Below are 22,783 nucleotides of genomic sequence, written 5' to 3'. Positions count from 1 at the left end.
ATGAAAGGATCTTTGGATATCAATATGTATAGGCAAAAAATGGAAGGTATGAATAAATACTGAACAGTTACTGAACAGTGTCGTGAGCCACATCCTAATGTAATTTAGCTGATGTAAATACAATTCTGGGTCAAATCAATGTATAATATAACTTTGCATAAGTGTTTTTTTTGACTTCAGAGTTACACTAGGGATAACTGTGGCCCCAAAATGCAAAATCAAATCCATATTATGAGAGTCAGCCTACTGTCTGGTGGAAGAAATAAATCTTTCTAGAAAATGCATAGGATATATGTATTTTATATATCCTCTTCAATGTCTGTGTATGTATATTCATATTCATACAAATGCACACTTCTGTGAGTGATATCTTTTCAATGGTAAATAGTGTCTGCTTTCATAACTAGGGTTATTATTCTGATCACTAAATTTCTGCTGAAAATGGGAAGATGGGGAGCATTAGTGCATGCTTTCACTTTTTTATAGTTTGAAATCCAGAAAAAAATTGGTTGTGAACATTTTTAGTGTTTAGGCATTCACTACATGTGTTGCCAAGGTTTATTGAAAGCATCTGGATGCCTGCCTCTGTCCTTCCCCTTTCATGGAACTGCTGCCAGAACAGGTAGTCAGAAATGGAAAGTAGAGAAATATTTGAGCATCTGTGCTCTCTCTCTCAGGAAAACAGCTGTGGCTTCCATAGGAAGCACTCATTTTTTCCCATCAGCAAAGACTCTGAATACCCTTGGGTCCAGTTTTGGCACAGCAAGCCAAGTAGGATGCAGTTTATGGCTTAAAACTTATGAGAGAAGTCATTCAGGCAGTCCCATCCCTGGCAGAACATTGAGAGAAATTCCCCAGGCTGCAAGCCACATGTGGGTCTCTGACCTTTTATTAGCTCACCATGGGAGAGGTTAACAATTGTTGAGACTTCAGTCCTCCCTTTGACATACAAATACAACAATACCAAGTTGCCTTTCCAAAATGAGCATATTTAGGGCATAACATGCTTTTTAATGCAGGGTTCAGTGTAGCAGGGGAAACACCCCAAAACAAAAACCCAACCAAAAATTTGCTATAAAAATGAAGCCTGGATCGGTATTTTTTCCAGCATTCTGCCATTGTTCATATTACTGTGATTTGTGACTTTTTAAAACTGATACAATCATGAGCCGGAAACAAATTCTCACCATTTTTAGCTCTTCATGTGGTCAGTGTCATGATTTATGGAACTCAGATTGCTCAATAGCTGGAGCAACATAAGAAATGCGTGCAATTATCTGATTTTTAAGGAAGCCTGTTATGTTTATATAAGTACATTATTGTTGAGATTAAAAAAACAAAAAAGGATCCATAATTATTGATATGAGGATTGTCTGAGAAAAAAACAACAGAGGGCCAAATCTATGCCTTTTTGAAAGATTTTTGTCTTCTCAGAAATTACTGTAGTAAATGCAACTATGTTGGATTTTAGCAAAACAGGGTTTGGAAAGTAATTATTTTTTTGTGAAACAGACTCACTGCCTGTTCTGCAGCTAAGAAACTACAAAGATTAAACGTCTTGCTCTATGCTGCATAATCTATGGCAAAGAATGCAGATTGAATAGGCCAGTGTCCCAGGCTTTTACCATAGCTACTTGATTACTCTTTCAGTCTTAAAAGCAAATGATTTTTACTATGCAGTCCCATGGCTTTAGTGTAGAGTATGCTGAGCGCAAAATAGGAGCAAATTAGCTCATGCTTCTGCTGTGAGGCTTTGCAGCTATTGTCAGAAGAGGCAATGCAAGCTGATCTCTAAATATAATAGTCCTATGACTTTTCTGATGGGAAGCAGGTTCAGCCCCATTCAATGCCAGAAACTGGGGAAAAGAAGCATCAGATTCCGCTTTTGATACTTTTACTGAGGTGACAACCACATCCAAGATTGAAATCAGTGAAGTCTTGCACAAGCTTGGTTATTGAAAAAGAATAGTTGCAAAGTCATGATTTCTCCCTGTGCTAAGCAGTCATATCTTTATTAACCACTGCTGGCAAAGTTGATCTGAGGAAAAGTTATTTAGAGTTGGAGAGTGCTTTTGTGTTCATTAAGAATAAACAGAAATACCAGACTGGCAGAGATCCTGCACTGGAGAAAGATCAAGTACTGCTACACGATAGACACGTGCCTGTCTCACCATTCACATACAGACCAGCTTCCTTGCATAGCTGATTCCAATGCTATGCCATCCTCATAGCCATCCATTATCTAATGAAAATTTTAGTTGGAAAAGATACTAGTTTTGTTTCCATTACCCTAAGCACCAGCTTATCATCTTTTCTTTTCGTATTAGTCTTTTACATGTCAAAAGATTGATCTTATTCCCCTCCTGGATATTTTTGTTTGTTTGTTTGTTTTCTCAAGAATGCACAGCAGAATTGCTTCAAGCTTTCCTACAGGTCCACTTTTCTAAACCTTTCATAATTCTTGTAGTCTACTTCATGACTACATCCAGCTTATCTATGCTTTCCTTGAAGACTTCACCACCTTTCAGTAGGCTTGATCAATACATTAAATGCTTCTTTTATATAACTCATATATATACATTATATAATAGTTATATATAAATGCTTCTGTAAATATCTTTCACATTGATACTAACATCTTTTTGTATCAGCACTGTTTGTTTGAGACGTTTTGTTTGTGAGCTACTCTAACGCCAGTTTTTTTCTGATGTACTCCTTAATGATTATTCTTCACAGGATATTTATGTATTTGGTTTCTCTCTAGTATCTGCCATCTCTACTCAATTACACGTTTTCTTCAGTATCTCCAGATTTTTAAAAACTATTATGAATCTCACATATTCCAGGAAAAGAGAGATGTTTCTTTTTTATTTTTTTTTTATATATTATAATATGTTATAAATGCCTGCTTTTTCATCAAAATTCTTATTTCTCATTCATTTTGTGATATAATCTTTGATTCTTCCTTTCTAGATGTTTCTTCTCCAACTCAGTTTTGCACCCTCCATACAGAAGTTTCATTTGGACCATAGCCCCTAGTTTTCCTAGTGAAAAGTCACATAGATTACTTCCATTAAGGTTTTTTTCTCTAACCCAACTGAACAGTACAACCGTATTCTCTTGACATAATAAGTGGGAATATGAATGAGTTAGCTCATTTGAATACATCTGTGGTTAATGTCAGTAACAACTTCTTTTATATAATTGAAAGATGATGAGTTTTTGGAATGAATGGGAGTTTCCCCAGACAAGAATAGGAGCAACAAACCACAACACAGGGAGAGTCTTGAGAGCAGGGAAGAGAGACACCAAGAGCCAGGACATCTACTTTTCCATGTAAAGGGATGGACGGAGGGCTGGATCAACCTCAGCAAATTTTTCTTCTCCTTGAACTTAAAGACAGTCACAGCTTACTGCCTTTGGCCTCAAAAGAGGGTTGGCGAGCTGGATGGCTGTGTTCTATCTTTAACTTGGATACGCATCTTTTATGGCAAGATTTTTCCTTTATGTTATTAATGAATATTGACCCACTTCCTTCATTCAGAAATTGGGGGTGTTTTGGTTGGTTGATTTGGTTTGATTTTTTTTGGTGCTGAGAACAGCCTTCTGTGTTCTCCATTTTTCAATTAAAGGATTAATTTCTCCTTACAACATGTTGGCTTTAAGAGCAATCTTCATCTAGAGTGACTTTTAGCCTTGATCTTCCCCTGTCTGTCTTGAATACTTCTCTGGTGTTTGTTCGCTGTACTGGAAATCCCTTCTGCTTGTCACTCAATTGTTTTATCCGTCTCTGCACATTCTTAATCCTTTCTTTCACGTCTGCCATTAGTCACAGTAGCCAGCTTTTCCCCGTCATGTCTTTTCAACATCTGCAGCAAAGTTTTTCCTGTCAGTGATCTAATGTCTGTGGGTTATAATTAAAGGCTGGGATTACTTTTTTAATATTTTTTCCCCACACACAATGGAAAAATTTCCATTTTGGAGCTCATAGCTAGTCAGCCTTCTCTCAAGAGGATATTTAGTATACCAGTGAGTGGAGATCGCTTTGCAGCACCTTTGTCAGAGCTCTCCAGGCTGACAGAGCGCTCTTGATTCTCTTCACCACCTGCAGGCAGTACAGCCACACTCTGAAATGCAGGCATCCATATAGAAACATGCATATAGAATATTTTATGTCTGCTAATGATGGAGAGATTAGACACTGGATTACTTCAGTATAGGATTGTGTTAAACTGAAAAATGAAAGGATTGAAGAGATTGAATTACCTATTTATTAAATTATCTCTGTCGATGCCTCTTTGGAAAATATTACACAGCCAGGTTCTATCCTGTCCAAATTCTGCAATGTTATGTTTAGCAATTTTCCTTCCATGTTCAAACTACTTTTTTTTTTTTCTGTATCTGTAATTTTCCTGTATTTTCAAGCGAGGATGAATGCATAAAGGAGAGCTCCCTCCTGCAATGCTCCTTTAAATGAATTTGTCCCATCTTTTAAGTAAAACTTCAATGCAGGAATTTGCAGTATGGTACCTAAACATTTCTTAAAGCCATGACCATATAAAAATATACCCTAACTCTTATATATATGTATAGCCTTTCTCACTTAGAATACTGAATTTAAAAGGATTCAATTCTTTGAGCCTAAGAGAACAATATAAATTTGATAAAACATAAGATCTGTGCAGTAATCTGTCAGTTAAAGTAAAATGAGCTTCATGGGTTTTTTTTAATAAGGAAGATTAAACTATTCTTTACATATAAATTAAATAATATCTTGTGAAGTGAAATGCTTCTTTGCAGATGTCTGTTTTACCCTCCAAGTTGTGTTTGAGCTATAAGTGATGCAGGGGGGTGTATGCAGTTACGCTGCAGCTTCTGACATGCATGAAAGTAAATGCGATGTTTCATCCCAATGGATACAACTCCTGTTTAAATGTTTAAGATAATAAACTCAACAACTTTAGCCAAACTGAGACATATTTATCTCAAATATTTCATTTCTGCAATGAATGACTATTAATAACTCTCTCAATCTCATTTGGCCTGCTAGCCTGCAACAGATTAAACTGGTATAGTTTACTGGTTAAGTTTTTCATCTTTTTTTGCCATCAGTTTTGTTAACTTTTCTGAAAACCTTATTTTTACTTGTTGATTTATCATATAATAATTAAGACAATTTCCATGGCTCTTGTTTCTCAAATTTGGGGTTAAATTGAGGCTGAAAAAAACATAACATTTAAAATACAAAAAGTGACATTCAGAATTAAGGTCTTCTGAAACTGTTGATATTTGAACTTGTTTTTCAGAACTGTTTTGTCAGAAATAAAACTAAAGCAGTATGAAAGAAACTCTAAAATACTGTTATGCTATAGAATGTGTAACAAATTGTAAATTCTGTTCACATGTTTTACAAAATTTTTAAGATCAGGTGATGATTGCTAGTTTCTAAACACTAAATTTCTTCTTTTGGAAATTAGTTGCAAAACAGCGACACAGGCTTAGTTCAGAAGTTATTTTTAAATGTTTTTAAATGATAAAAAGGATTTTTCTGTTTAACATGGTTTTGCTTTGAGGTCAACTTGAAATAGATAAACATTTTAGGATGATCTAGAAATTTAAAGATGGAATTAGGTAACACTGTGGAAAGTATTCTCTGATGTTTCAATAAAATACTGTAAGACAAATTTTATACTGAAGAGATGCAGAGTTTATATACATGTTAATGAGAACGATGTTGATACTGCCTCCAGCTTGCATTAGCTCATCACAAGGTGAAGATTTAATAATTATTAACATATTTTGGAATTCCTATTCATATGACTGACAGGAAAGCTTCCCACTTCAGTAACTTTTTTTGTCTTTTGGGGAATGAGGTAAAATCTTCCTAATCCTAGTTCTTAGATTGTGAATTATTCTGTGACTCAAGAGAGAAGGTATTTCATAGGTAACAGTTCAATAGGATACATTTATCTACACAAGTGATTTGAGAGGCAGTGGGCTGGTTTCTCCTGAGTGAAGGACATGATGCCAGATAACATGCTGCTTCCACATAAGCCATTTTAGGTCTAAATATAACTGCAATAGCACTGCCTGTGTAAAAATCCCCACGTATTTAACTGAGGAATGTGACTTACTAGCTTGTGTGCAATGCCAGGAAAGACAGAGTCAAGCTGGTGCTGTGCAGAGATTTAGCAGCTTATGTGCTTGCTAGCTCAGGCATCTCTGCAGTGCACTTGATTTTGTACTGGGGATGTGTCCAGCTGTGAAATAGATATTCTTTCTCCAGATCTTTCTTTGTCTTTCCTGGGTAGGTAATATAAGCCTTTTAAGGTATGTGGGCTTTTGCAGCCTGTGTTTTCATGCATTATCTAGCTTTAGAGTCTCAGACCATATTTTAATAAAAGAAGGAATGTTTAAAACATTTAACAGAATAAAATGGAGATGTATATATCTCTTCCCTATTGTTTTGTCATTATTTGTTAATAGTGAAGCATAAAACCAATGAGATATGTCATAAAAGAACATGTCATTGTGGTGAACTATCAATATGCTTTGAGGGTGTTGAAGATACTTGGTTAAATCCTGTATGTGCCATTTTCTTAATCATAGAATAGTTAGGCTTGGAAGAGACCTTTAAAGATAGTCTGGTTCCACCTTGTCTGCACTGAGCAGGGACGTCAAATACTTTGTTCTAGGTCAGGGGCATGCTGGATCTATGAGACCTGCTGCGCCAGTAGTCTGAATTTGTGTCATGAACCCTTGTGGGGAATTTCCAGACATCTGCTACTTTCAAAGAAATCTATAACATAAGCTGTGAAGCCACTATTATTGTAGTTGTCCCTGTTCCCTTGTATCCACAGTTCCTTCACAAAAAAAAAGAAAAAAAAAAGAAAAAAAGAAAAATCAGTTTCCCACTTCTGCATATATTTCCAAGTATAAGATAGTCAACACACAGAGAAGGAGGAGGAACCTTCCTGTTTCCTAGTTTCCCTTTCCATCTGTTATTATTGCAACTTTTTTGATAGTGCAATCTTCTTGAACTGTGCACTGTACAAGATTAGTGATTTCTGGATTTGCTGTTAATGTCATGGCATTTCTCTACTAGCCTCAGACTGCTCATCTCCAAACTTTGTACTGAGAATAAAGATCCATGCATTTGTTATCCAACTCCTGACTTACATAAATAGTAAACCACTTTCCTGCCTTCTGAAACATAGATTTTCTGTCTCTGTGTATTTCAGCACCTGTAACAATCCTCTGTAGAGAAATGGGGGTAAAAAATGGTATTTGTGAAAAATGCATCATTTGGGTACTTTTGAAATCTGGAGTAGTTTGTTCAACCATTTTGTTATTGATATTGGCAATTTTTTAACCTTTGTATCAGTTTGTGATCTCCATCCTTAGTTGGAAAGGACAGTGACATTACCCAGACACAGCCTTCTCAAAGTCTAAAACTCACACCTTCATTACTATTGATGGTATGAAATTATGTCTTGTGCCTGTGAAGAAGCCATGTCCAAATTTGTATATAAAGAATATAGAAAGAGCCTTAATCATGTTTGTTTTGTAGTATCAGTTCAACAACTCTAACATCACATTGATGATTCTCAGCATCACATTGAGAGGACTAGTTGTTTATCATATTTGCCAGTACGAGGTTCACTTTATGATGTGAACAGCAAACTTAATGAATTATAGGGATGTGCTGATCTTACTGAGCCCTCTCCGGAGCTAAGAATACTTTATCCAGCACAGAGGTGTTCAGAGAATTCAAGATAATAAACATGCCCATTCATATGGTGGTGTACCCCAGAAGTTGCTAATAGCAGTTGCAGATTGCCTCTGCAGCAGAATTTGGAGTGAATGTGCCTGGCCAGAATCTGCGAAATGTCAGAGAATCATTGAATGATTTAGGTTGGAAAGGATCTGAGGTGGTGTGGCTCGAGACTTTTCCCCCTCCTTAAAGCAGAACTATCTTTGGACATTTGTCTACATTTTTAGACCAATGTCTAAACCCTTCTAATTCTATCCAGATGAAATCTGCAGGAGGAAAGACAACATGTCTAGGCATCTCAGATATACAAAGGCATTACCAAAATGAAAATGGCAGAAAACAACATTAGTGTTCAGCAACAAAGCTAATCATGCAGAAGTGGGTGCCTGAATTTAGCTAATGATTTTAAAGTACTTTACAGCCTAATAAACTTCAATTGCTCCAGTGGGAATTTCCTGTGAAGAGCAGACTCAGTCCTGCAGTCAATCCATTAGTTAAGCCATCTTTGTTCTTGTGAATAATGTGATTTGCATTTCTGTAGACTTATTCAGGGAGAGAACATGGGCTGTATGGAAATAGACTGTATGAAAGGAGGTAATATAAATATTTGTACTCTTCCAACAGTCTAAAGGACAGTCTATAATTAATCTGTAGCTACTCAAACAGGTAAATGTAACAAGTGTTTATATTAAGGTGACAAAAAGTTTGCATTTAACTATAGGGTTGTGAGAAGTTCTGCTTTTAGGCTTGTTCCATATATGACTACTGTCCACAGTAATTTTTCACTTTAAGACAGAAGTGAAACTATTGTTCATATGTCATATTGTTTGTGGGGGAACTTTTTTCAGTGTAAAAAAAGAAAAAGGTATACTACTTAATTCTCTCTTTTTATTTCAAAACTGGCTGAAATATGAAACTGATATGTGAATATTTTTATCAAAGGAAAAATATTAGTGGGTTTGGGCAATATAAGAAGGAATGAGAATTTCTGTGACAATAATTTAGAAAGTGAAATAACCCAAAACTAAACAACCAAAAAAAACCCCTAACCTGTTAGCATATGAGAGTGTTGAGTAGAAAATACAAAATATCTGCACATAGGATTCAGGAAATATGTTTTCCCAAGGGCATTAGAAAAATACTGGTCAACTATAGTTGAACTTGCCTGGTGGAATGCTCTTTTGCTGCTTCCTGCTGCCCACACTGTAGTCTGCTCAGAGTTCTGGCACGTATCGTCTCAGCTTTCCATTCCTGACATCACCTGATTGCACAATTCATTCAAGTGGGTCAAGCCTTGTGACTCCGAAATATGTAGCAGCAATCAAAAGAAACTGAACTCCAACCTACACAGCAAGTTTCTGCTTGGTAGCCCCATACAGCTGGCTCTGTTCAGGGCAGGTCAGCATTACAGCAGTAGAGACAGCCAGAACTGCTCTCATGCAAGCGAGGATGTGGCCCCTTAATTTTTTATCCTGATGTTTGGGTTTTTCTTAACCGCGCCGCTCCCCAGAACCTTGCAGCATTATTGTTTCCTGAAGGCGTTATTTCCATCAGGTACTGGCAGTCCTGACATTGATAGGCAGTGAATCAATACTTTTGTACAATTGTGAAGCCAAACTAGTTTTGCAGATCCACAGTGTGCAATATGTGGTTTTCCATTCTGGATATAATAACTGCAATTTGAAATACTCCCCCACAAGCATTGATTGCATGCTTTAGGAAGTTCACAATAAAGAATTTAATTAACAAAGAAGAAACTGCATCACTTCATTTAAAAACGGGAAATTCACCTGAGATATTTTGTTCATTTTCAGGCTCTAATAGCAATAACCATCTTTAGCTGAGGACATTTCCTGGGGTTTAATGGCCCATGGCTGTGCTTCTTCAGGTGATCATCATCATCTCCCAACAGTCATTAATCCCCTACAAATGCCCTGCACCTCAGTCATTAAATGTGCTTCTTCTGAAAATGAAATAGTTCTATATTTAATGCATCTTCCAGGAATAGGAGGGAAATTTCTGAGGTGAGGAATGAAAGAAGTTTATTAATGTGTCAAAGAAGTACTAATTATGACAAGTGGATAAGTTCTGTTTCTGGAGATAGCACGACAAAGAATTTTTCCACAGTTATGAAGAGAATGTTATGTGTAAGTCATTGTTTTATGTACATGTGATTTACACTTATCTCAATTGCATAACAGCCAAATCAGAAATACAGGTAGTTATTTGTAGTTAGATTTCTTCTGCAGAGCATCTCAGCATAGAACTATCTCCCAAAAGAAGCAGACTGTGTGACTGCAGTACTGCTTTAAAAGACTTTCCTTTCCATATCTGTAAAAATAGAGCTATGCAGGTTTATTAGATATTTGTGATAATGAAAGAAAATAAAAAGAATTTATATTTTTCATACCTAAAGTCTTGAAACTCTTACAAAAAATCTTTTGGTGAGAATTTTATGAGTCTTTCTTACAAATAGGACTATGACTACAGCACCAACAGCATCATCAGAAGTTTTAAACACAGTAGACAGCCTACCTCTGCTCAAGTAGAATTAAAGCCTTCAATGAAAATAATTGAAATTTGTTAAGAATTGAATGAGACTTGGGGGTTTTTGATTTTATTTTATTTGAATTCTACTTACTCCTACGTTGTGCTGTTTTCATCTTGTGCTACTAAGCATGCATAGCATACACCTAATGTACACATTGCATGAAGCCTGTACCTGTCCCAGAGTGTGAGAGGGATCAGAGCAGACACTGCCTTCACTGACTGAAAAATTAGTACCTTTTGGGTATTATGGTAATTTATTATTTATGTTGGACATTCTGATCCATGTACTTCGGTGAGAGACTGTGTAGATGAAGACAGAAGTAGAACTTTGGGCCATGCATTATTAAATATTGAATGTTAAATTATATTAATGTTAAAATTAGAGCTCTCCTAGTCAGCGCCTTTGGATTGCAGATTGACCTGAAAAAAAGAATTATTACAACCTGACTCAAAAATTCCTTGTCAAAATTTTCTGTTTCTTCTAACAAAAAATGACAGGATTAAAAAAAAATCTTTCAGTATAAACAAATTGTTTTGTTTCATTCACAGACAAAAATTCACTTCAATAACCAATAACAATTTCCTTAATTTTGCAATTTTCCAAATAAAAGAAATTTTTCTATGTGACAGACAAAAGTTTCTTTCAGAAATTTTTGGATACAAAATACCACATGCACACGTGCACACACATTTTATCTTGCTCCTTCGTGGGTTCTGGACAGAACAATTACCTAATTTAGATTTTACTCTGAAATTTTTCTTACTCATCCTAACGCAGTTTTCAGCATATAAACTTTTGAAAAAAATTTATTAGATCTCTCATTAAATTCACCAAATAAAAAAAGTAAAATTGCACAGAGCCAAGGACAAGATAAAGAGAATTGTGCTTTTAAGTTGTTTTCAATCTACCTTATATCTCATCATAAACAGCAGGTTGGGGAATAAGTACTGATGTGTTGTACTGCAGTAAGAATATTTCTTTTGCTGTAGATCCTGTTTAAGCTTATTCATACCCTATCATGCAACTTACAGTGTCAGCATTCTTCAGACCATTTGTCAAAATTCAACAGGAATGTCCACAATAAGGAGTAGTAAAAAAAAGAAAGCATATTTTTCTAAAGTGAATTTATCATATACCTAGAATTCTTGGGGTTTTTTTTACTCAAGTTCTCTGTTTTCACCCATTCATTATGTTTACAGATCAATAGAACTAAAAAACAAACAAACAAACAAACAAAAAAAAAACCAAAAAAACAACCAAACAAACCTCATATAATGTTTCTCATTCTCATTCTAAATTCTGTGTTGTAGGTCTTGTTTTCCCTCTGTGCTGCATTCTGGGGAATCCAAATTATGAAGCGGATCACTTCATTCAAAGATAAACACCACTGAAAGAGCAGATCTAACATCACCTCAAATATGGAAACAGCACTTTAGAATAAGTGTCTAAGTTCCTTGGAATTAATCGACCATGAATCATGCTGAATTGCAATCAGTTCACTTAAGATACGAGAGATTTGTGATCTTTGTTTAGATGTTTGAAAGATTCCTAAGGGAGTATATTCATTTTTATTTGATTTTTTAAAGAAATACTTAATTTCTCCCCAATTTAAATCAAGTATTCATTCACAGCATAGATTTTTACATTCATAGGATTACAAATTCTTAGAAACCATGTAAAACTAATTTCATTTTTGCAGTGATTTTTTTAGTAATAATATGTGAAAAGTATTTTTCACAAGAGGAATACTTAAAATCATATCTGATGTAACCTGGTATAAAGTGATTGACTGTCTTCTTATTGAGGCTAAACATAAACATATGCGAGTGTCATTTTTTTCTGTAATGATTGAATTACACGAGAATCTCCATGTCATGCCTAATTCAGTGTTCATAACATACAGCTACATGAGGATGAGTAGTTGAGGCAAGAAAATGATTAAAAACAGCATGATAAAATAACTCAACCTAGTATGACTTGAAACATCTTCAATAAAATTGGCTGATGTATGTGTTGCATAATGCAGACATGCAGTTTAGGCTGAGTTATTTACGGAATACACCTGCATTGCCAACTTTAGATAGTGATCAAACCAGGATTTACACGTGGGTATCCCACTGACACTCACTCACGAGACAAAATATTTGCAAGGCTGAGCCCTTAATTTCTGGTAATTTCCTGCCAGGTGATGTCAGGGGAGATGCATGTCTTGTCTTTCAGGAGCTGTTGGAAAGAAGGTTTGTACTAAGATAGGAAAATTAAATACAAATGGTGGAGGGAGTCTCCAAACAGCAGGACTGGCAAAAATACTGGATCTAAGTTGTTTTTCTTTCCTCACACTCATCCAACTCTTTTTTTTGGCTCCAAACCTTTTAGAAGTGCTTAAAGTCAAGTAGCTCAAAAATGAAGTCTGTCCTAGATGCTTCAAACTAGTAATAGTACCTGGATTTAAAAATGAGTTTAAGTTTGTGTTCTGTTTTTTTTACCCATTTCATTTTCCTTTAAGATGTTAATGGCTGTCTAACAGACATCTCAGATTTAGACACATAGCCTACTTTTAATTAACCCATATTTTCAGTCTCTAGCTGTAACAGATGCCACTGTCTATGTAACTGGATGTTTACAATAAATTGTTAGAAACACACTAATGTTATATAAATAAAATTGTTGCAATGTCTAGTGATAATATCATCTTGATTGTAAAACAGAACCATCAAAATGCTTGGGTTACAAGGAGCCTTAATGATAGGTTATTTAATAGATTATTTTAAAAATAGCAGAATCTGATTCCAGAAGTACAAGAAAATCCACAAACTTCTTGTGTGGCCCTGTGAGTTAGTGCACCTATATTTTCCAAATTTTTAATTATGACATGGTCAGTTTAATATGACATAAGAAAGAATCCTATTGAAAGTCAGTTTCCTTATTAAAATAAATCCTTCAAAGAGACAGGAACAGGACAAAAAAATAATATTTTCTGCATTTGAAGAGTGGCAATTTTGGAGGGACAACAGTGAAGAACTAAGTAAAATTAAATTAATTTTAAAGCTGTCCTAGTGAATGTCATGTATTTACATGAGGAAAGGAATGTGATTTCAAGGCAAATATAAAATGTGTCTGATGAGGACAACCTAGTCATTAAAGCAGAAGCCAAACAAATTTCCACTTTTCCAAGGGTTTTTAGACCCAAATTTCCTATTTCCATGGACTTGCCATAGTGTATAGGTTGTTTGAAAGCAAGGTGCAGGAGAGGAGCAACATTCTTCCATTGCATACTGATCAGTAGGGTCTGAGAGCAGCTTCTCTGGCTGAAGGCTTGAAGAAATTTGTGGTGGGTGTCCAAGACTCATGTGCTTTACAGTAACATCACTGGGTATGTATAAGCAATCCTTTGGCTACAGACTGAAAGCTAGGATTTGCCCTTCTTAGAGAAGAGAGTTTCAGAGGCAAGCTCTTAGAAACACCTTTGCACCATTCTTTCAGTAGCTATGTGGTAGGTAACTATATCCTGTCAACTTGCTTGTCACAAATTTTTAAAAATATAAATTATTTCGTATTTTAGGCACCTAACACCACTACTGGATCTAGTTTATGCTGTCTTTATATCCACGGCAAAAAGTGAAACAATCATTCCAAAGGTATCTGGGTTGGAGTAACCAGGAGACTTTGGAGACTAGTTGGCCACTGAATTGAATTATGTGCAGTTAATATATATCATGCAGTTAATTGAACTGAAAACAATGCTCATTGCTAGCATGTATGAATAATATTTTGATAAGCCACCCTTCTCCCCTGGACTTTTTAATATTCCATTACTTATTTCTTTAGAATATTTGTGGTTTGAACAATAGAATAGGATCAAGTGAAATAAGGTGAATTATGTGAAGACAGTAGTGAACAAAATATTGATGCAGAACTAATAGACATTGTAGGAGTAACTACCTTTCTTTTGGCAAACCACTCTTTCAGGTCTCTAGAAACAAAAATATTCTAGAGACTAACAGCCTAGCCTCACATGTCCAAGTGTGAAACTTCATAAATAACATTTTAATTTGCACTATTGCATAAGACTTCCTTTTGGTCTTGTTTGTTACTAAATTCCCCAGTGATACACCTTATGAGAAGAATGTGGATAAACAGAACTTTTTTTCATCAAGACTGTTAAAAAGTGATTCCCCTGCTCTTACCAGCTGTTGTAATGTTACATCCCTACACATGGCCTTTCCTGGACTATGTACACAGCAATATCAAGTTACTGAAAACCCAGAAGTAAGCAGCTGAATCCTGTGTCACTTGAGACCTGACCCTGCACCATTCAAGTCACCAAAAAACTTGCTGCTGACCTCAGGCTCAGGGCACAGTATTCCCTGTATGAAAACAAGAATGATGCAATATTTACTGCAACTCAAGCTTTGGTGCAGTGCATTGATTAACAGAGTTTCACGATTGCTTATTCCCAACAGTGGCTAACATCATATCCTTTCTGGTATAATAAAATCAGAGCACCTTGATGGATAAATGCTGACAGTGAAAGTTGTAACCTATACTTACCAGATATAAAGGACTCAGGGCCCTTTCTCTTGTCTCTGTTGTCTTCAGTTTTCTCTCAATCTGTGGGATTAAGGACCTCATTACTTAAACCATTACCTAAAGGAGGTAGTTGATCAGTTATTTTAAAGCTACCTTTTTACAGACAAATGTCTGTGAGCTTTTAGGAATTTATGTCATGTGATTAGAAACTAATAAACTGTATGGCACCAAAGGTATGAGTTGTTTGGAGTTTTCTTATTTGCTCTTTAATTTCTGACAAAAAAAGCTAAATCTCAGCAGTGGAGTTCATCAAGAACAGCAGTAACTGAGAGAATACTCAAAGCATTGCCTATTATGTAAACTGTGTTGTCCTTAGTTGAAGTTTTTCTTAAAGCTCTGGCTCCTGAAATTGTGTGAATACAGAAATATTTTTGCCTCCTGAAAACAAGACCTATAGAAAGTTCAAAAGCTAAAAGGCAGACAAGAACATTTTAATCAGTAATATTTTAAACCATTTTCCCTCTTAAAACACCCTAGTGATAGCACGAGCTTGACTCATGATTTTTAAACTCTTGGGATTGCTAAAGCTGAATGGGAAAAAAACTATTCTTGGTGTACCCTTTTTCCATAAAACCTCTGTTTCCAGCACAGGCATACACAGGGGCTATGAGGCAGAGTTTTGCTGGGTTTCCTGGTTCCCTGCTGGTGTTTGACCAGCAATTTAGTTTGGAATTCAAACAAAGCAGGCCACAGGCTGGCTTTCTGAGGGCCCCTGACCCTCAGTAACTCTCAGCAGACTTCACCACACTATGCCGTGTTGCCTTCCACCCCCAGCAGTTTGGGCAAAGCAAACAAGAGATGTACTGTGGACTTCAGGATTCTCTCTTTAGAGAAAACAAGTGTTAAAATACCACATTTGAAACTCAGGTACAAACCACAACATAAAGCTAAAATAAGATATCTCACATGCTGGAGAAGCACTTCCATATTAATATCAAGGCCAATGGAAAACTTGGCTCGGTTCTTTGTCTTTTTTGCCCCACCTATGGAAAACAGCAGAAAAATGTGGAAACACTGAGTAAAAATGAACTGCTGAGTGTCCTTGTGTTTATGGTTTGGCACAGAAAAGCGATACAAAATGAATTCTCTCCACCCCACCCCTTGCTATATTTTTACTGCTTCCTCCTTTATTCTTTCTCCCCATTTTTCTCTTTCTCTCTCTAGTGTTTATTCATCTTTGCAAAATATCCTCTCCTGATTTCCTTAGGTTTGTTATGTGTGGAGGTACATAGTGGCATATTTCATATCCACAAACATTTTACTTTTTTTTTTTTTTTAATGGGAGCCAATACTTACATAAAGGTGCCTACTTTCTTTACTGTTCCTATCAGTCAACAGGCTCTTCTAATATTCAAAAAACACTATGTATACACTGCTCATACATTGCTACTGTTATATTTATTTATTTCACTTGTATTTGCCTCGTTTCCTCTAATGATGCATTTTTTTATTTACATTTAACTAACATGGCACTGTCCTTTTTCCAGTTTCTACTCTCTCTCTCCTGTTTCCTTGTTATTAATTCTTTGTAGTTACTTTTTGTCCCTTCAGCACCATGCTTTAGCTATCACTGTCTCTTTGCTTCAGGGTGTGTCACTACCGTTTTTGTGGATCATTTAATGTGGCAGAGACAGACAGCCCAGTATTAGCAATGGTTGATTAAAAAGAGATTAAAATATTGAAGAAAATCACGGAACATTTTAAGCACTATGGAATTTGTGGTGCTTTCTGCTGCTTACATTTTTTCCACAAACCTTGAATGCAAGTACTTATCAGCACATAAATTACAATTTGCCAGGAAAGAAAAATACCATAAGACAATTGAACTACAATTTTTAGATCAAAGAATAGCTTACTAACTTACTGAGTGTGATCATGTCTTTTGCTGCTGTCTGTCTGCATTGAGGTCATGAGCCTGTTATTTGAACATAATGGCATTACACTCTTGCTTCACGTAGCAGCATTTGCAATTTCAGATCTAACAGCCCTTTACCTTCTCTCTGCTCATGACTCATGGCTGACTCACTACCTTTAATCATCCTGAAAGCAAAGGTTTTATTTTTGCTCTTCTTTTAATCACAGTGCAAAAAAAATACTTTGAGGGAAGGTAAAGTGTTATATAGTGCAGCAGTGTAGGTATGTACCAATGTGCTTATTTTTGTAAAACCTCAAGTATTCCCAGTTTCCTGTCTGTGACCATAAACTGGATTTGACAGCGATGTCTAAGAGAGAAAAGCCTGATGATCAGGGACTGGTGGAAGAAATAGAAGGCAATTAAAGGCAAGTTTCTGAGAACAAAATCTGTCATTGAAGGTCAGATCACCTTTGGTTTTATTTTATATATTATTTATTTTATCTGAAATATGGCTGTAAGAGAAAAGTAATGTCTTCATGAGTTCATGGCCAATAATAAGATATATACTTGAATACATTTTTTTCTTTGCTAACAATATTCCTATTATTCATGGAAAAATCTGTGAGTGTCTCATGGCTATAGTTTATTATGGTTAATTATGCCTGGTAATTGGTCTGTAGTATGTGTGTAAAGGGCCTTATTAGTGAAGAACAATTATCAGTGGTTTGTGCTACAGGAGAAGGATTGTTGTTCAGTATTATTTTCTCCAGGTTTTCTTCTTGCAAGAAAGCCTGGTGGTAGAGTTGGAATTTAGCTAACATAGCCCTGGGTATTATACGATCATGAAAACTTTCTGTATTCTACTAATGGCTTCCTCCTCGCACTTCTTTATGGAAACCTGTGGTATTTTTCCTGAGGAATTAACCAGCTCTTAAGATGCTACATGGAAAATAACTCATCTCTCAGTATGGCTGAGAGACATTTGAGCACTGGCGGAGATGGGCATTGTACCGTGTCAAGCAGCCTGAACAAGGTGAGGTGTCCAGTCTCCTTTCCTCATCATTTCCAGGCAGGGAAGCATAGATGGACTCAAGCAGCAAAACTCGCAGCGCAAGAAAGGAGCACAGGTTACAGCAGACTCTGCTGGGGCAGCCAGGGGGGTGTGCCCTGGCACAGGGACAGTTACAAGCTTATCACGAGTACAAACCTATCAGGCACAGCAGTGAATGCTCAAAGTCACTGTCATTCAAAATAGAAATTTAATAAGAACAGATGTGACAGAGGAGATGGTCCACAGAGAGTTCCTGTGGCCTATTTGTGGTGATGGTTGTTATGATAACAATGCATAATGCTTGCTTTGTGCTTTTCCTGTTTAGGAATTTCTCTGTTACCTTGTGCCTTGGATAAGTGCAAAGCAAATGGGTCTTCTGCTACACATCAGGGATTTTTCCAACAATATTTGCATAAAGAGGATGAAATGGTATGCTGGTACATTTGAGGACTTGATGTATATTCTCAATGCTTCTCTTTATGGTCCTGTCAGATTCCATTGCATTACATTCAAGATAATGAAATTAAGCAAGACAGACCACTAGACATTGTAGCTGTGATAAATGCATCCACTAAAGAGGGTAATTTAGCACGTTTCCTATTGTAATTTTCTCATTTAGCAGGATGACTATAGGGTTGTATACAATGATTGTGAATCACCATCAGAAACCACTTTTCTTAGTGGATGCTGAAGTCCAGTATTTTAAAATATATCTTTCTTTTGAATTTTCAGAATGAACAAAATTTCGTGTAATATTTCCTCTAGATAGTATTTCACAAAGTTGTAGGCAGTGTAACACAGAGTAGTAGCTATGAAGTTAATTTTTGTAAGTATGTTGAAGAAATTATCAGATGTCTTTTAGTCAGATTTTAGAGGGAAACAGTGGTGATGACTGATAAGTGTTAATAAGGGTTATAAAATATTAGTCATTATACTATTAATATAAGTAAAAGTAATTCAGCTTTTTAGGTTCAGTTGCACAGTCTGAGTTCAGTCAAATTTGCCAAAAATGTGCACTGGGATATTTTTGTTTTTTCTGGAAGATTTTCTGGAACTTATGGAAAATGTAGTTATGTAGTCTAAATATACTCTGTGGAAAATATTCAACTATAAGGTCTATTTTCCTGTTGAGGAGATCTCAGGGAAACAGAATTAATAGTTCCTGAGTCCTTGAGCTTGTCTGGTTAGCAGATATGCATTTAGTTTCTAAGATGTAGAGATTTATGTCTGAATTCTGACAGAATGGGATATGTAGATGAAGATTTGTGTTTTCCAGAAGGTAACTGATCTGTAGTAACTGCAGTAATTTCTGGGTACCTGCAGTCATAACCTCCATGTTTTTGACTGACTACATATTCAGCAGACACTAAAGTTAAAAAGGTGCAAAATAATAACACTACATGGCTTTGTTCTTACATTTGGTTCACCTAGGAAACAGCTTCTGATTAGGAGAAGTGAGCTAAAATTATGTTGAAAAATATTTTTCTTCCATGGTTTCTGTTTCTTCTTCTCTTGTCTGGAGAAGGTATGTTAATTTTTTTAACTGTGCATTAAAAGTCCTCCTAAAATTTTCAGGCTTTCATACCTGTGATCATTGTGAACTTGACATTTTATTTTCTTTGTAGGTAGTATGGAATCACAGAATCACAGAATATGTTTGGTTGGAAGGGATCCACATGGATCATCAGAGCCAACTTCTGTCCCTGAAAAGTCACACCATGTGCCCAAGGGTATTATCCAAACACTTCTTGAACTCTGTCAGTCTTGGTGCTGTGACCACTGCCCTGGGGAGCCTGTGCCAGTGCCCAGCCAGCCTCTGGGTGAAGAACCTTTTTCTAATATCCAACCTAAACCTCCCCTGGCACAGCTTCAGGCCATTCCCTCAGGTCCTGTGACTGGTCACCAGAAAAAGAGATCAGTGTCTGTCTTCCCTTCACAAGGAAGTTGTAACTGCAGTGAGGTCTCCCCTCAGCCTCCTCCAGGCTGAACAGACCAAGTGACTTCAGCCACTCCTCATCCGCTTCCCCTCAAGGCCCTTCACTATTTTAGGCTAGGTAAAAGCCTGTACTCCAGATGTTTGATAAAATCTGATTATTATAATCCCATTAATGATTTTCTGTGCTATTGCAATTGCTACTGGAGAATGCTGCTTTTGGCTTTTTTTCACCTGGATTCTTTGAAAGGTCTTAGTGCCTTTCTTACACCTCCTGCAGGGAAAGCACACAAATGGGGAAAGCCAGCTAGGCTGAGGACCCTAGTATCATCTCCTGTGAATGGATTATCTATGGAAGATTGTTTTAAGAGTCAAGAGGGATGCTGTACAGTTTAAGCCTGCTTTCTGTCTTCCCATTTTACTGAATCTCTGGAGGTGGTCAGTCAAGTAAACTGCCTAGACACCATGTGTGAGTACCTGGAGTCTACTTTTCTCTAATGAACTAACATGAAGAGAGTCTCACAGATAAATTTCCTGCTGTCAGTAGCACATCAGAGACTATTAATAAGAGATGCAAGAATAACTCCTTCTCACAAGAAACAGCAGGTAAAAAGCAAATGGAAAAGGCACTTGCTGTGTTCCCTAAGAGCTAATTTTAGATTCTATGTACTCAGGTCATGTCATTTCTGGTGGGAAGAAACCTTGCAACCTGTAGTGAGTGCTCATATTTTATGGTCTCCAGCATGCCCCAATGCTTATACCTTTTGGAGGTTCCCATCATCCCAAATCAAAGCTGGTCTTGGAATAGAAAAAATATGAAAATAGGTAGATGAGAGAGAAGCAGTAGCTTGGTCTTATTCCTATAGTGTGTCAGTAAAAAGAGCCTGATCTTTGGCTGACATAAAGTAGGTAGCTGTCCTGACCTTTGTGTTTGGTTGGTTTTTTTCTTTTTTTCTCACTGAATTCCCTCACATCCTAAGCTCATTAAACTGTGGCTCAGCCAAATTGTTTTAAAACATGGTTTAAAAGGTAGGTGCAGTAGCATATCGTAAATTCTGTAGCTTCAGGCATAATTTTTTTAAGAGGCATTTGTATCTAACAAAAAGATTCTCTAGACTGTAAGTCACAGATTTTTCTTTAGCAGAGCTGTTCAAGTGTCTGTGTCTGCAAATTAATGCACAGGTCCAGAATTCTAGACAAAGCAAAAAGACTTCCTACATGAACAGTGGAGATCTAGGCTACACTGGTCATCCTGCAACAAATTATTCAATTCTTCTCTTTCATCCTGCAGCTGTTTGCTTGTAAATAGACTAGCAACCTTTGGGCATACTTGTTGCTCAAGATAACTGCAGACTGGAACAAGGTTCACAAGCAAATCATATGGAGCCACCAATATGGGAGTTGTTTGCACTGACATCTTGTGGTATGATTTAGTTTGGGGATGAGTCCTGATGCAAGGACAAACTTGACAAACTTTCACCAGTGAAAATACTCTACTACTTGTTCAAAATGACATTCATCATACAAGCTTGCAGAGATTTGTAGAAAAGCCACAAGGTTTTTTTAAAATTGGAAAGCCTCCCATTCCCAGCTGTGTTCCCAAGAATTAGGGGCTACATGTTTTTTATTTATTTAAAAATAAATAAGTAATTTGTTTTAATTTTTAAACTAGCTAGTTTCCCAAGGCAGGAGAGCTAGTAGACCCATCTCAGCATCATATAGTAGAGGTAACACAGTATTTACATAGAGTTTACCTCCTCTTTCAAGCAGTATAAAAAAGAGATTTCTCAGAACAGTGAAAGATTCCAATACTCATACAGAAAGTGTGTGTTTTTTTCCCAAAGACTTAAAGGTTAGATAAAAGAACAAAGTATTTTCTTGGTTAGTACAAAAGCTTAAAGATTTCTGTAGCCTGGGCAAATAGCTCTGAAATAATTTTACTTATAAGCTTTACTTATCCATTTCAAGCAGTGCTGTCATGTTTTGACATGCCATTCCAAAAGCAGTAGTAAAGCTTCACATCAAACTTACTCCAGATGTGATCCAAACCAACAGGAAAAATGAGCATTTGTAAAACACAGCACAGTAATGTGCAAAGTGGGCTGAAGAAAAGATAGGTCGTTTTTTTGAAGTTGAATGGGCAGAGAGCAAAAAACCTAACAGGAAACTGCTTATTAGCCCAAACACCCAGTAGGTTCAGTGTTACTTTCATGTTTAGTGAAACTATTAGATATTTTTGATCTAACAGTGAGGGTTTAAAGAATGAAAAGACATGCACTCTATGGCTGGCAGCTCACTTCGATGTCTAGCTTAATGAGTTGTGCTCTCATGCTGGGGTTTGAAGCAGTCCAGCAAGTGAGGCTTCCCTGCTGTGTTTCTCTTTGACTGCATTACACAACCAGCTCTCTTTTATATTTTGATAGTGACATCTATTGGAGCTTTGAAGAATAATGTTTTGGAAAAAAAATCGCAATGTATATTAGTGAAAGCAATATTGTTGGACAACAAAAATTTCAGTTTAAACAAAAGCATATATATATATATATCTGTCATCAAAACATACCCAAGAATGAAAATACTGATGAAAAAAGAAAAATTGTAGCAGCATTTCAAATCAGATTCAAGAAGAAAAATGTGCCTTTCTCTTTTTTGATGATGGATGAACTTAGAAACTTCCCCAGCTGTCTGAAGTTTGTTTAGAAGGAAACCATCAACTATAGCTATAACCTCAAAGTGAAACAAATACAATATTTGATTGAATTCTCTATAGATATACACAAGACTTTGACAAGTATTAACAGAACCAAATCTAAGAGAGTGGGTACAGTAGCAGTCAGCCAGTCAGCAAAAAAGCCTTCCTCATGAGCAATGATACCTGGTGTCTGTGCTGTCAAAAGGACACAGCCATCCAGAGTATTTGGAATGAAATTAACTCTGCTTTGAATAAGCAAGCCATCTTCATGGACTATACTGAGAATATGGCTTGTGTCTGTTTAGAGCTTACAACAAGGGTCCTAGACTTCTCCAGA

At 36.4% G+C, this 22,783-nt stretch overlaps 1 protein-coding gene across 2 annotated transcripts in view; it reads left to right on the top strand.

The window, feature by feature from the left end:
• Window positions 1-15,087, top strand: part of LOC138106397 (alkylglycerol monooxygenase-like) — a 197,195-nt gene extending 182,108 nt beyond the window's left edge. For both annotated transcript variants that reach the window (XM_069006947.1, XM_069006946.1), the window contains exon 13: window positions 11,636-15,087. In XM_069006947.1, coding sequence (XP_068863048.1) covers window positions 11,636-11,716 — 81 coding nt within the window. In that variant the 3' untranslated portion in view covers window positions 11,717-15,087. The remainder of the gene's footprint in view (window positions 1-11,635) is intronic.
• The last annotated feature ends 7,696 nt before the right edge of the window (window positions 15,088-22,783 follow it).

This window comes from Aphelocoma coerulescens, chromosome 2 (genome assembly GCF_041296385.1).
Source record: "Aphelocoma coerulescens isolate FSJ_1873_10779 chromosome 2, UR_Acoe_1.0, whole genome shotgun sequence".
NCBI lineage: Eukaryota > Metazoa > Chordata > Aves > Passeriformes > Corvidae > Aphelocoma > Aphelocoma coerulescens.
Note: the sequence above shows the minus strand (reverse complement) of the source record. Positions and strands in the feature narration are given on the sequence as shown.